General features: G+C 40.3%; 1 protein-coding gene across 2 annotated transcripts in view; it reads left to right on the forward strand.

The window, feature by feature from the left end:
* The first annotated feature begins 12,917 nt into the window (after positions 1-12,917).
* The window catches only part of adarb2 (adenosine deaminase RNA specific B2 (inactive)), a 396,595-nt gene continuing 394,664 nt past the window's right edge, over positions 12,918-14,848 (forward strand). The window contains exon 1 of one of the 2 annotated variants that reach the window (XM_062984187.1): positions 12,918-13,521. In XM_062984187.1, coding sequence (XP_062840257.1) covers positions 13,422-13,521 — 100 coding nt within the window. In that variant the 5' untranslated portion in view covers positions 12,918-13,421. The remainder of the gene's footprint in view (positions 13,522-14,848) is intronic. The other variant, XM_008112320.3, reaches the window with a different exon arrangement.

Genomic DNA, 14,848 nt, shown 5'->3' on the forward strand with positions numbered 1-14,848 from the left:
AGTCACGATGCGTTGTTGTGATTTTTGTGGGTCCAGATTGTGGTTTTGTGGTTTGGTTGTGTTGTTACAACCGGGAGGCAAGGCTTTCGCATTGTGTTGTCAAGTTTTGTATTTCTGGGGCATTTAGTTGTGTGCCAAGTTTCGTATTTCTGGGGCGTTTAGTTGTGGTGTTATAGTCATGATGCATTGTTATGAGTTTTGTGGATCCAGATTGTGTTTTGTGGTGTGATTGTGTTGTTACAACCGGGAGGCAAGGCTTTTGCATTGTTTTGCCAAGTTTCGTATTTCTGGGGCATTTAGTTGTGTTGTTATAGTCACGATGCTTTGTTGTGAGTTTTGTGCATCGGGATTGTGGGTTTGTGGTGTGGTTGTGTTGTTACAACCAGGAGGCAAGGCTTTTGCGTTGTGTTGTCAAGTTTTGTATTCCTGGGGCATTTAGTTGTGTGCCAAGTTTCATATTTCTGGGGCGTTTAGTTGTGTTGTTATAGTCACGATGCATTGTTGTGAGTTTTGTGGGTCCAGTGTGGTTTTGTGGTGTGATTGTGTTGTTACAACCGGGAGGCAAGGCTTTTGCGTTGTGTTGCCAAGTTTTGTATTTCTAGGGTGTTTAGTTGTGTTGTTATAGTCATGGTGTGTTGTTGTGAGTTTTGTGGGTCCGGTTTGTGGTTTTGTGGTGTGGTTGTGTTGTTGTAACCAGGAGGCAAGGCTTTTGCATTGTGTTGCCAAGTTTCGTATTTCTGGGATGTTTAGTTTTGTTGTTATAGTCACTGCGCCCGCAACTTTATCCTTTTATATATATAGAATTAAGCACTTTGGAAAGTTCTTTTGAAATTCAGCATCTTGGAGAGCTCCTTTGAAATTTAGACTAAAACCTGGATTCGATAGCCTAATCCAGGGGCGTTGAACTCACTTTCATGGAGGGCCACACCAGCCTTATGGTTGCCATCAAAGGGCCAGTTATAATTGTAAAACTGTATAAATGTAACTATATTGCCCTGGCATTGAAAGCCTCATGGGCCATGAAAAAAATGCCTCCAATTACACCTGAAACAGGGTCCTCAGTGGGCTAGCTTAGGAGGCACAGGGCAAGTTATGTGGCACTCACAGCTCTTTCTTCTATCATCTTGATACTTTCTCAACATCTGCCACATGAGGTCTCTGCCTAATGGTAGGAATGGCCCTGGAAATAGGAGTACTTTAAATGTCATTTACGATTTTCACCTTGTTCTTACTAAAACATTGCATCTTGATGCAAAACATTAGGATAATTTGAAATCATTATTTTTAGCACAGGGGTGACAATTGCAAGCTTTTCCAGGTGTTGTTGAATTTCAACCATCAACATTTGTCACCATTTGTGATACTAGCTAGGTGCAGCTTAGCCACATTTGGATGTTGGTGTGATTCTTTTTTAACTTTATATAAGAAATAGCAGCAAGAGAAGTGGAAAGATTTCCTTCAATAAAGGTGGGAACAAATTACTGTCAAGTGTCAAGACAGTCTGTTATCACACCTCTGATAGTCACTACTACTAGGAGCATTTTGGGAGAGAAATTGAGTTCTGCTGGGTTAATGAGAGTTCAAAAGGTCTTTTTAAAGGATCCCAAATGCTGCAAGCAGTAGTTGCTATAATAATAAAAAAGTAAGGGCTTACTGATGTTTATCAAAGTGCAAAATCAGACCCATTTCAGGAGGGAGTGACTGGCTTGGTATGGACAAAGTAAATGTCTCCTTCTCTTTTTTCAAAATGTGTTAACTAGAAGCAATGGATCTTTTCCTTTCTTTATGTCCTGCTTGTCTGGCTTCTCAAGCTACAGACTCTCTGCAAATAGTCAGGCTGTCAGCAGTGCTTTTTGAAAGTAGGGCAAGAGTGGATTAATGCAGGAATTTTGCAGCAGGAAACTCTGGTGTCTCACCTGTATGAGCTCAGGACTGCAGTTGTGTCCTGCTTCATTGCTCTGAAGCATCTTTTATCTCTCAAAGTCTAGACATCTGAGCTCACCCTCTTTCCTGGCAGGAGAATTTTTTTCACAGCACACAGGTATTATTGTAAACCACTTTTAGTGGCTCCTTATTAAGCTGCAATGGGCATGTGAAACTTGGCAATAAATAAAGGGGTTACGGTACTTGGTTTTGCATTTCCTGAATAAGTTGGTATTTTGTAGACCCACCGCAGAATAAGGAAGAGTGCCCAAGCAGAACCAGATCTATGCATAAAGTAAATCAACTATAGTTTAGTGCTCAGATTATAAGCCATTTACTACTTATAAGGAAATTCTAAATTTAAAAAAAATCAAAATCTTTAAGAATACTACATACTTTTGGCAATTCACTGGACTCTTTTAAATTTGATGTTGCTTAGAGCCACCTGATTTTAAAAATATGTATTAGCCAGCTGGTGATGGGTGGGTCTAACTAAGATTTTGGACTTTACAGCAGCAATTCAAGGCACTGAATCCCCAAAATAAGTTTGGTACCTGGACAACTCCTTTAAAACAATATAGTATTTTTCTTCATTTCTTTCATTTGTATCCTGTTTCTCCTCCAATATAGAATTAAAGGCAGTTCATAATATAAATAGGAGCCCCTGGTGGTGCAATGGTAAAACCCTTATGCTGGCAGGACTGCTGACCTGAAGGTTGCCAGTTCAAATCCGGGGAGAGCGCAGATGAACTCCCTCTGTCAGCTCCAGCTCCTTATGCGGGGACATGAGAGAAGCCTCCCACAGGATGGTAAAACATCAAACATCCAGGCGTTCCCTGGGTAACGTCCTTGCAGATGGCCAGTTCCCTCACACCAGAAGCGACTTGCAGTTTCCCGAGTTTCTCCTGACACGAAATAATAATAATAATAATAATTATTATTATTATTATTATTATTATTATTATAAAATACGGTTAAATTAATGGGCTATAAAATGTTACTTTGAAATATAAATGATAGAGAAGTGTTTTTTTAAGGAAAAGATTATGCAAGAGTAGAACTCAATGAGGTCTCAAAACCATGAATTACTTGAAATAGTAAGTGTCTAATAACTAGGAAAGTTGCCTAGAGTAAACCACTTAATAGCAGGGGAGATAACCTAGATTGAGACCAGAAGGAGAATTTCAGCTTTATTTATTTATTAGATTACAGGGGTTCCAATAAACATGGCCATGCTGTTCTCATAAGGCCAAGTGCAGACGCAGTACAGATTTATCAGAACATGAATAATTTAAAATATTTATCCCCTTCACTTTTTTCTTGGCTCTGTGTCAGTAGTTTTGCTACTGATAATATTCCTTAATAAGATGATGGGTAGAGAAGGGCTTGAAACGGCAGTTCATGATGCGCTGTGTAATTCTGTTGCTTGCTTACTCAGTCATATACAACACTCAGCGTGGCCTCGTACATTGGATTACAGTCCTTCATATGTATGTGTACAGGAGAGACACTCCAGGGATTTATAACAATTTCCAGGGATTTATAACATACACATATGTGTGTAAACAGGAGAGACACTCCAGGGATTTATAACAATTTCCAAAGGTGTAATCATGATATTCTTGTTGCAGCAAACAACAGAGACCTATCACATCAAATGAGAGAATTTATTAGAGATTTTATTATTAAGCTTTACATGCTTGTGTGTGTGTGTGCTATGCTATTAGTTTTCAAGGCACCTCATGATGTGGTATTGTTGGTACTTTGTTATATTTTGCCCTTTTCGCAGTCTGGGATTCAAGGTAGTTTCACAAAAAGTTAAAACAGATACCGCTAAAAAAAAATTATATCATACAAAAGTTCAAAATATAATTAAAGTGTCAATAACATCAAAAATGGCAAGTAAAACAGTTAAAAGGAACAAGGGAAGAAAGGAGGGCATAAGTCTAGCCTTTCTAGGGAAACTAGGAGAACCCACTGAAAAGGTCTTTTTCTGGGGGGCCGGGCTGTGGCGCAGGCTGGTGAGCAGCCTGCTGCAATAAATCACTCTGACCATGAGGTCATGAGTTCGAGGCCAGCCCGTGGCGGGGTGAGCACCCATCAATTAAAAAAAATAGCCCCTGCTCATTGCTGACCTAGCAACCCAAAAGATAGTTGCATCTATCAAGTAGGAAATACGGTACCACTTATAAAGTGGGGAGGCAAATTTAACTAATTTACGACGTTGAAATGATGAAGTGCTGTCACAGTGGATGATGAAGCAGCTGCTCCCCCCTGTGGCCAGAATCGAACATCCCCTCAGGAGAAGGTTAAATTGCCTCTGCGTCTGTCTCTGTCTCGGTTCTATGTGTATACGGGCATTGAATGTTTGCCCTATATGTATATAATGTGATCCGCCCTGAGTCCCCTTCGGGGTGAGAAGGGTGGAATATAAATACTGTAAATAAATAAATAAATAAATTCTGCGTTCCCACCAGATATACCTATAAAGTTGGTGGGACACAGGGAAGATCTCAAGACATGAACGTATATGAAGATCCAATCCTTCCAATACTGGTCAACATCGAAACAGGTTTTTGTGCTAAATTTCTAAATGGAAATCAGCTGATATATAGAGTTCTGCCACGAATACCAAGTAAATATCTCAGGACATAGCACTTGCATTTCATGCTAAAAAAACAGAGACTGGGATTCTTCAGTCATAAATTTTACTAATCATTCAGACATGTTAAAATCTTATAGACAATTTGGGCAAAATGAAGTCTTGGGGCCAAACAGTAGACTCCCAAGCTGTTTTTTTTTTCCTAACCCTCCATACCTCAAGACTCCATGTAAGGCCCTTTTGCTTTTGCCATCCATAAAGACTGAAATGTCTTTAGGAATGGCATTTTCTCCTCTCACTGTCCAACATCAAAAATGCCTATCCTCCCAGTTTGACTTTATATATATATATATATGGTAATTTTTGCAATCACTATAGCTTTTAAAAAAATCCAGGCCAGAAAAGTAGTCCCAGAGCTGACATTATTGTCCATAGTTGTTGTAGAACTAAATTGACATATCAAATAAAATGGAAACTGGTAAAATTTTACCATTCAAATGATCTCTTTGTTGTTTAAAACCTAGTGACACCAAAATATTGCCTTGCCAATCCTGCTCTAAGGGATGGCTAAAGCAGCTATGAATCTCAATATGGTTGTGGGTGTTCATTTTGCAGAAACCTTTTCGTTCAGTAGCAAGATGATAACCTGCAACTCAAGGGCTGACAATTTAGCTCAAATCACCATGTGAAATTGGTCAGTTTCCCATTTCTTTTGGCCTTTTCTGAAAAAAAATCATTTTCATTTATTTACTCTTCTTTCAATGTTCCTGTTTTTAGTGTCTAGTCTAGCTAGCTCTTTTCCTTCAACTATTTTGAATCCTTGGATACCCAGGCATAACTTTTCTTCAAACTCAGACCAGTCTGCACATTTGTAAAGTGGAACCAAACTGATAACTTCCTTTATGGAAGGTCTTCCGAAACTGACACTGTTGTACCCCCAAAGGAGGAAGGATTGTACATGCCATCACGCTCCAAACTCAGTCAATAACTTAAAATAGAAGCAATACAATATACATAAATAAAAACAATTTGTGACACTTAAATAAAACACAACTACTGATATATGTTTAAGCAATTACTGTATATACTCGAGTATAAGCCTGGTTTTTCAGTGAGGGTCCTGGTCGGCTTATACGCCAGTATATATGGTACATTAATTTTTTCTCTATTATTATTAGTATTATTACATTTATTATTTTACTCTATTATTATTGTTATACTATTACATTTATTGTACTCTATTATTATTATTATTACTATTATTATTATTTCACCACATTTCAAATGGATTACTTTTCTTCCAGTCAGTTTTCTCCACTTTCTCTCCACATAGGGCCGGGCTGTGGTGCAGCTGGTTAGTAGCCAGTTCCAATAAATTACTACTGGCTGAGACGTCATGAGTTCAAAGCCCGGGTCAGATAGAGTGCCCGACCATTAAACAGCCCCAGCTCGTTGTTTGCCTGAAAGCAGTTGCATCTGTCAAGTTGGAAATGTAGGGACTGCTTATGTGGGGAAGCTAATTTAACAAATTTACATCACCATAAAACTATCCAGCAGCATGTGTGCCAGAAGATGAGAAAGTACTCCATCAAGGACTTGGCATCACAGTGGATGATGAAGCAGCAGCTCCCCCTGTGGCTGGAATCGAGCATACCCTCAGGAAGTCAGAAGCTGTATGTGTGTGCCGTATGTCTAATGGCATTGAATGTTTGCCATATATATGTACATTGTGATCCACCCTGCATCCCCTACGGGGTGAGAAGGGCGGAATATAAATACTGGAAAGAAAGAAAGAAAGAAAGAAAGAAAGAAAGAAAGAAAGAAAGAAAGAAAGAAAGAAAGAAAGGAAGAAAGCAAGTAAGCAAGCAGACCTATTCCAGCTGATCGTGACGACAGAATTTAGGGAAATAGTCTGTTTACAGTTTTATTTCTGGCTTAATTGTGCCTCTTTTATTGTTTGTCTAACATTCCCAAATTCAGTAGTACCCATAATCTGTTAAAAGAGGGGACTTGTTTTTGACATGTATTATATATATAGAATTTGAGCTACCAGAATTTTTTTTAAAGATTTCTACACTTTGCCTGATTCCATTGAAAAGCTCCCTGCACCATGAATTAATTTTGTAGTAGCATGGCAGTCTGGTTAACAAGAGACAGGAAAGGTTTATATGTTTTCTATCAACTTTTTCTTTTGCCAACCCTTTTATTTCATGTTTTCTGAGTAGATTGTTTCTGAGTTTCCTAGCAGATAGTTGTTTGCAGTCTTTCTTTTTCTTTTATTCTCTGCCCTGTTGCCTTAAGTCTATCACCTCATGACATGATTTTCTAAAAGTAGTACTTTATAACCACCTCTTTTTCTACCTCCCGCTTTTCTTGTGAAGAAAGTAGGCCACACACACCAGCTTTTGAGTTGATTATAATTAATGAAAGTATCACAATCGCCCTTTTTTTTCCAAGGGTACATTTTTCAAAACCCAAATATATTTCTTTTTTCATTCCTCTGCTTTACACAACTGAAGAAACTAAACTGGTTGATTGCTACCAGTAGGGAACCACATCCCTGTTCATGATTAGAATCCCATGCTGGAAAAAAGAGGAAATATACATTAAATTAAATATATTATTCTATACCATTCTTCCCCATTTTTGTGACCCACTTGTTTTAGATTATGCCCTCATCTGCTCCAACCAGTATTATTGATGAAATTTATACTCAAAACCTAGAAAGTATGACTTTGAAGAACAGCATTATACATAGATTGGTACACAGAAACGTGAAAGAAGGAGGTTTCATCTACCTTTTGGCTTTGTGTAGAAGCAGAGAAAGCGAGAAACACAAGTGGTCATGCAGAGGGAGAAATGTCACAAGTCCTTTCTACCTTTATGCAGATATTAGCAGAGGGGCAACATGGTTGTCTTAATCACTATAAAGCAAAATATGGCTTTAAAATGACCAAAAAAATTGCTGCTGTTCCTTAAAGAGTTTAGTAGATGTGAAGGATCCCTCGGTGGCCCAGCAGATTAAACTACTGAGCTGCTGAACTTGCTGACTGAAAGGTCAGTGGTTCAAATACAAGGAGCAGGGTGAGCTCCCACTGTTAGCCCCAGCTTTTGCCAACCTAGCAGTTCGAAGATATGCAAATGTGAGTAGATCACATAGAAGGTAACAGCACTCTATGCAGTCATGCCGGCCACATAACCTTGCAGGTGTCTATAGACAATGCCAGCTCTTCGGCTTAGAAATGGAGATGAGCACCAACCCCTGAGTTGGTCATGAGTAGACTTAACAGGGGAAAACCTTTAGTTTATCCTTAGACATGAACCCCTGAGAGATTTTCCCCAGGACTCTATATTGGGGTGAGTTAAGTAGCAGGAGCTGAAATTGTTCTTTTTGCACAGTCAAGGAGTCCTGGAGTGAACATCTGTCATTGGAGGACAGAATAGTGAAGATGGGCTCCTCATAGTTAGATAGATGTACAAAAGGTAAAGGTTTCCCCTGATGTTAAGTCCAGTCGTGACCGACTCTGGGGGTTTGTACTCATCTCCATTTCTAAGCCGAAGAGCCGGCGTTGTCCGTAGACACCTCCAAGGTCATGTGGCCAGCATGACTGCATGGAGCGCCATTACCTTCCCGCCGGAGCAGTACCTATTGATCTACTCACATTGGCATGTTTTCGAACTGCTAGGTTGATAAGAGCTGGGGCTAACAGCGGGTGCTCATTCCGCTCCCAGGATTTGAACCTGGGACCTTTCGGTCTGCAAGTTCAGCAGCTCAGTGCTTTAACACACTGTGCCACCAGTATAGGAGAAAGGATTTAAGCAGGTTCTGCTTTATCTCACCAATAATAATAATAATAATAACAACAACAACAACAACAACAACAACAACGAAAAACAACGAAAAACAACAGGAAAAACTCAGTCGCTATCAGGACCTCAAGATTGAACTTCAAAGACTCTGGCAGAAACCAGTGCAGGTGGTCTCGGTGGTGATGGGCACGTTGGGTGCCATGCCAAAGGAGCTCAGCTGGCATATGGAAACAACAGACATTGACAAAATTAGGATCTGCCAACTGCAAAAGGCCACCCTATTGGGATCTGCACGCATCATCTGAAAATACATCACACAGTCCTTAGACACTTGGGAAGTGTTCGACTTGTGATTTTGTGATACGAAATCCAGCATATCTATCTTGTTTGCTGTGTCATACAATATAAATAATAATAATAATAATAATAATAATAATAATAATAATAATAATAATGCTTATTTTTATCCCGCCACCATCTCCCCCCGAGGGGACTCAGGGCGGCTCACAGAAATATCAGATACAAAACAATAGCAATGTACAATATATCAATAAACAATAACATGCACCAGTTATAATATTTAAACATTGACCAAAAAAATGAAACAAAATGTGTTGTTGAAGGCTTTCATGGCTGGGATCACAGGGTTGTTGTATGTTTTCCGGGCTGTATGGCCATGTTCTAGAAGTATTCTCTCCATTACCTCACAACCTCTGAGGATGCCTGCCATAGATGTGGGCGAAACGTCAGGAGAGAATACTTCTAGAACATGGCCAAACAGCCCGGAAAACATACAACAAAATGAAACGCACTTACTAAAAACATAGAATTAAAAACAGTGATGTTGTAATGATAGATTAGCAAAGTGCACATTGTAAGTTGTGAACTCAGTAACATAGATAAAGTGCCACAGATTCGTTTGAGGTCAATTTGGGATGAGAGGAGCCCTCAGCTAGTATCAAGTGTTACAAGTGACACCTGCTAGTATTTGCTCTGTGTTACGAGTGACACCTGCTAGAATTTGCTCTGTGTTACGAGCGACAGCTGCTAGAATTTGCCCAGCCACTTAAGCCAAAAGACCATTCCCTTCCTCTCATGGCCTGCTGTTCTCCCTTTTCTGAGCCAAGTACTGTCTCCTTCTCCATAGTCACGGACTCCTTTACTTCCCTTGCTGTGTTGAGACCTGGAAGTACAGGAAATCATATATAACACACATATATAGCAAAGCCACTAATTTCATAGTGTTTTCATAAACAGGGAATACTCAGAGGTGGTTTTGCCGGTTTCTTCCTCTGAAATACAGCCTTCAGCACTTGGCCTTCCTTAGTGGTTTCCCCCATTCAAGTACTAACCAAGACTGGCCTTGCTTAGCTTCCAAAATCAGGCAGGAACCAGGTCTTTAGAGTATTTAGGCAGAAGAATTAAGTTCCACCAAAGATAGGAAGACTTACTTCTAAGTAAACATATATAAGAATAAACACTTTGGAGGTTTGCAGAGGGAAGGGTTACTTTTTGAAGAGTTTTTAATGGATTTAATGGCTTTTAATGTTTTTTAGTGGATTTAATATGTTAAATGTGTTAAATGTTTATTTAAGCTGTTGGAGCCCCCGGTGGTGCAATGGGTAAACCCTTGTGCCAGCAGGACTGCTGATTGAAAGGCTGGCTGTTCAAATCTGGGGAGTGGGGTAAGCTCCCATCTGTCAGCTCTAGCTCCCCATGCGTGGACATGACAGAAGCCTCCCACAGGATGGCAAAACATCAAACATCCAGGATCCCCTGGGCAACGTCCTTGCAGATGACCAATTCTCTCACACCAGAAGTGACTTGCAGTTTCTCAAGTTGTTCCTGACACGAAAAAAAATTAAGCTGTGTTTGGATTTGTTATATGTTTCACTGGCATTGAATATTTGCCACTATGTTTTATATTGTTGCAAGCTGCCCTGAGTCCCCTTGGGGAGATAGGGCAGGCTATAAATGATGATGATGATGATGTTAATGATGATGATTATTATTATTATTACAGTAGAGTCTCACTTATCCAAGATAAACGGGCTGGCAGAACCTTGGATAAGTGAATATCTTGGATAATAAGGAGGGATTAAGGAAAAGCCTATTAAACATCAAATTAGGTTATGATTTTACAAATTAAGCACCAAAAAGTCATGTTATACAACAAATTTGACAGAAAAAGTAGTTCGATACGCAGTAATATTATGTTGTAATTACTGTATTTACAAATTTAGCACCAAAATATCATGATATATTGAAAACATACAAAAATGCCTTGGAAAATCCAGAACCTTGGATAAGTGAGTCTTGGATAAGTGAGACTCTAATGTATTATTATTAGCATTACTCTTACATGAGAGTGGATCTTATTTAGAATAAGATTACAGTAAAGTCTCACTTATCCAACATTCGCTTATCCAACGTTCTGGATTATCCAATGCATTTTTGTAGTCAATGTTTTCAATACATCGTGATATTTTGGTGCTAAATTCGTAAATACAGTAATTGCCAAGTAATATTACTGCGCATTGAACTACTTTTTCTGTCAAATTTGTTGTAAATCATGATGTTTTGGTGCTTAATTTTAATATCATAACCTAATTTGATGTTTAATAGGCTTTTCCTTAATCCCTCCTTATTATCCAACATATTCGCTTATCCAACATTCTGCCGGCCCCGTTTAGCTTGGATAAGTGAGACTCTAAAGGTAAAGGTAAAGGTTTCCCTTGACGTTAAGTCCAGTCATGCCTGACTCTGGGGGTTGGTGCTCATCTCCATTTCTAAGGTAAAGAGCCGGCGTTGTCCGTAGACACCTCCAAGGTCATGTGGCCGGCATGACTGCATGGAGCGCCGTTACCTTCCCGCTGGAGCAGTACCTATTGATCTACTCACATTTGCATGTTTTCCAACTGCTAGGTTGGCAGGAGCTGGAGCTAACAGCAGGCGCTCACTCCGCTCCCGGGATTTGAACCTGGGACCTTTTGGTCTGCAAGTTCAGCAGCTCAGTGCTTTAACGCAATTCGCCACTGGGGCTCCAAGTAAGATTCTACTGTATTATTATTATTACTTCATAAAGCAAATGTTTCCCTTATCTCAGCCAGGTGGGCAATTTTAGAGTCATCTGAATATTGGAATTCTGAAGAGGGGAAATTTTTATTTATTTATTTATTTATTTATTTACAGTATTTATATTCCGCCCTTCTCACCCTGAAGGGGGACTCAGGGCAGATCACAATACACATATAAGGCAAACATTCAATGCCTTTAAGATAGAACAAAGACAAGGCAAACATAGGCTCCGAGCTGGCCTCGAACTCATGTCCTCTTGGTCAGAGTGATTTGTTGCAGCTGGCTGCAGCTGGCTGGCTGCTCACCAGCCTGCGCCACAGCCCGGAAATGTCCAATCTATTCCAAAATCTGAACAAGAGCTCGCTTTTGGTCCCAAGCATTTTGGATTCAAGATGCTCAATGTGTTCCAAAATCCGAAAGAGTTATTATTTATTTACAGCATTTATATTCCGCCCTTCTCACCCCGAAGGGGACTCAGGGCGGATCACATTACACATATAGGCAAACATTCAACGCTTTTTAACATAGAACAAAGACAAACAAACATAGGCTCCGAGCGGGGCTCAAACTCATGACCTCCTGGTCAGAGTGATTCATTGCAGTTAATTGCAGCTGGTTGGCTGCTCACCAGCCTGCGCCACAGCCCGGAAATGTTCAATCTATTCCGAAATCTGAACAAGAGCTCTCTTTTGGTCCTAAGCATTTTGGATTCGGGGTGCTCAATGTGTTCCAAAATCTGAAAGATGAAACCGTTTCCCAATTCCTAAACCTGAAAGATGGAACACTTTTTGCAAGATGGGAAACAATTGCCACTTTTGCCTGCTTCCACATGATTCGTGTTTGAAAACTTTTCTCCTACTTTTTCTTACTGCTGCATCTTTATTGTGAGGAGCCTTTTCTTTGTGGAGCCTGATTCAGCCGGATTTTCTGCAGCCCATGCTACATGTTGCAATGGAGTGGTGCCCATGATACATGTTGCATTATTTACAGCCCATGATACATGTTGCAATGGAGTGGTGCCATTGTAGAACATGCATGGGCCAACTTGGTCCCTCCGGGTGTTTTGGACTTCAACTCCCACCATTCCTAACAGCCTCAGGCCCTTTCCTTTTGCCCCTCAGCCGCTTAAGCGGCTGAGGGGCAAAAGGAAGGGGCCTGAGGCTGTTAGGAATGGTGGGAGTTGAAGTCCAAAACACCTGGAGGGACCCAAGTTTGCTCATGCCTGCAATAGATGGTTTTTCAATGCTTTTCCCCATTGAGTCTTCCTGGGCACCTCTCCCTTTGTCCCACAACTGGGAGCTGAGTTTGCAAGCTGACAAGGCAGGGATGGAAAAGGGGGAAGAAACTGAGGATTGGGTTGGAGAGCTCTTTTTTTGTGGAGGAAAAAAAAACCAGTGGTCTTGACGTCAGTAGTCGGGATTGGGTCTAATTAGACTTTGCGGATGCTGATTGGCTCCCAAAGTAGACGGCGGGGGCCAAAGAAGGTGCAAAAAAAAGAGAGGGAGGGAGAAAGAAGAGAGAGAGAGAGAGAAAAAAAGTCGATGCGCCGCCGTGCATTTCCAGCCTCGGATAAAGCCCAGCGCTTGAGGAGGGAATGAATGAAAAGAGTGCGAGGAAAGGAATGAGACAGAGACAGAGAAGTAGCAGCTGCCTTGATTTAATTCTCTCTTTAGATATATAAATGAAAGGAGAGAAAGCAGGGAAAGGACAGGAAGGGACAGTCGCAGCGGCTTTGATTTAATTGTTGTTACGAAGAGGAAGAAGACGTCTGCCCTGGCAACGTTCTCCAGCTCGCTCCGTGAGAAAGAAAGAGCGCCAATATCCTCCGAGCGCCTTCAGCAAGGCTTTGCTCTCTCTCTCTCTGCTTGGACAGCGTCGTCCTCTTCCGAAGGCGAGCCCAGCTCTTAAGGTCCGGAGGGAAGCGCCAGACTTGAGGGGAAAGAAAGAAAGAAAGAAAGGGAAAAAAAACCCCGACCGGTGCTGTCTCGCCTTCTTCTTCTTCTCCGCCATGACCTCCGTCTTGGGGAGCAGCCGAGGGGTTGGGGGTCCCAGCGGGCAACCGAAAGGCAAGCCCAAGAGGAGGAGGAGGAGACGCTCCAAGAGGAAAGGTAAGCCTTTTCAAGCTATCAATATCCTAAGCTGCTTTCCTCAGGGGCTTCTTTTTAGCCGTGGGTCGGGGTACTTTCTCCCTAACGTGTATCTTCACTTGGGAATCTCTCTACTTCGCCCGACAAAAGGCGGACAGGCAGCGTTTGGAGAAAAAAAAACAACAAGGAGCCCTTGCTCCTATTGATTTATTATTTATTCATTTAATACATTTATATCCCGCCCTTCTCACCCCGAAGGGGACTCAGAGCGGCTTACAAAGTAAATTTACCTACATTATATTATTAGCATAGCACAATACTGGCAATAAATGACTATATTGTACTATAGCAATATATTGTAATATTATTAGCAATATTATAATAATAAATTTATTTGTTTGACCAGTCATATGACCATTTCAAAGTGCAACATAAATAAAAACAAGGCAAAAAAGGATGGGAGGATTATATATAGATAGATAGATAGATAGATAGATAGATAGATAGATAGATAGATAGATATAGATATAGATATATATAATATTAATTTATGTGGGGGGTTATATGCTCCATGCAGTCATACCATTGGCCACATGACCTTGGAGGTGTCTACGGACAACGCCGGCTCTTCGGCTTAGAAATGGAGATGAGCACCAACCCCCAGAGTCGGTCGCGACTGGACTTAACATCAGGGGTAAACCTTACAAAACCCAAGGAGAGAGGAGAGCCTAGTTTGCCTTCTCTCCCTGCCAGGGACCCAAATAGCAGATACTGCAGAAAGAAGTGAAAGCAGCCCTGGCAAGTACTCCCTTTAATAATAATAATAATAATAATAATAATAATAATACAGTAGAGTCTAGCTAGATACTGCAGAAAGAAGTGAAAGCAGCCCTGGCAGGTACTCCCTTTAATTATTATTATTATTATTATTATTATTATTATTATTATTATTATTATTATTATTATTACTGGGATCTGCATGCATCATCCGAAAATACATCACACAGTCCTAGACACTTGGGAAGTGTTCGACTTGTGATTTTGTGATACAAAATCTAGCATATCTATCTTGTTTGCTGTGTCATAATAAAATAATAATAAATAAATAAATAAATAAAAATACAGTAGAGTCTAGCTAGATACTGCAGAAAGAAGTGAAAGCATCCCTTGCAGGTACTCCCTTTAATAATAATAATAATAATAATAATAATAATAATAATAATAATAATAATACAGCAGAGTCTAGCTAGATACTGCAGAAAGAAGTAAAAGTATCCCTGGCAGGTGCTCCCTTTAATAATAATAATAATCGTCATCATCATCATCATTAATAACTTCAAAGACTATG

Source organism: Anolis carolinensis, chromosome 6, assembly GCF_035594765.1.
Source record: "Anolis carolinensis isolate JA03-04 chromosome 6, rAnoCar3.1.pri, whole genome shotgun sequence".
Classification (NCBI taxonomy): domain Eukaryota; kingdom Metazoa; phylum Chordata; class Lepidosauria; order Squamata; family Dactyloidae; genus Anolis; species Anolis carolinensis.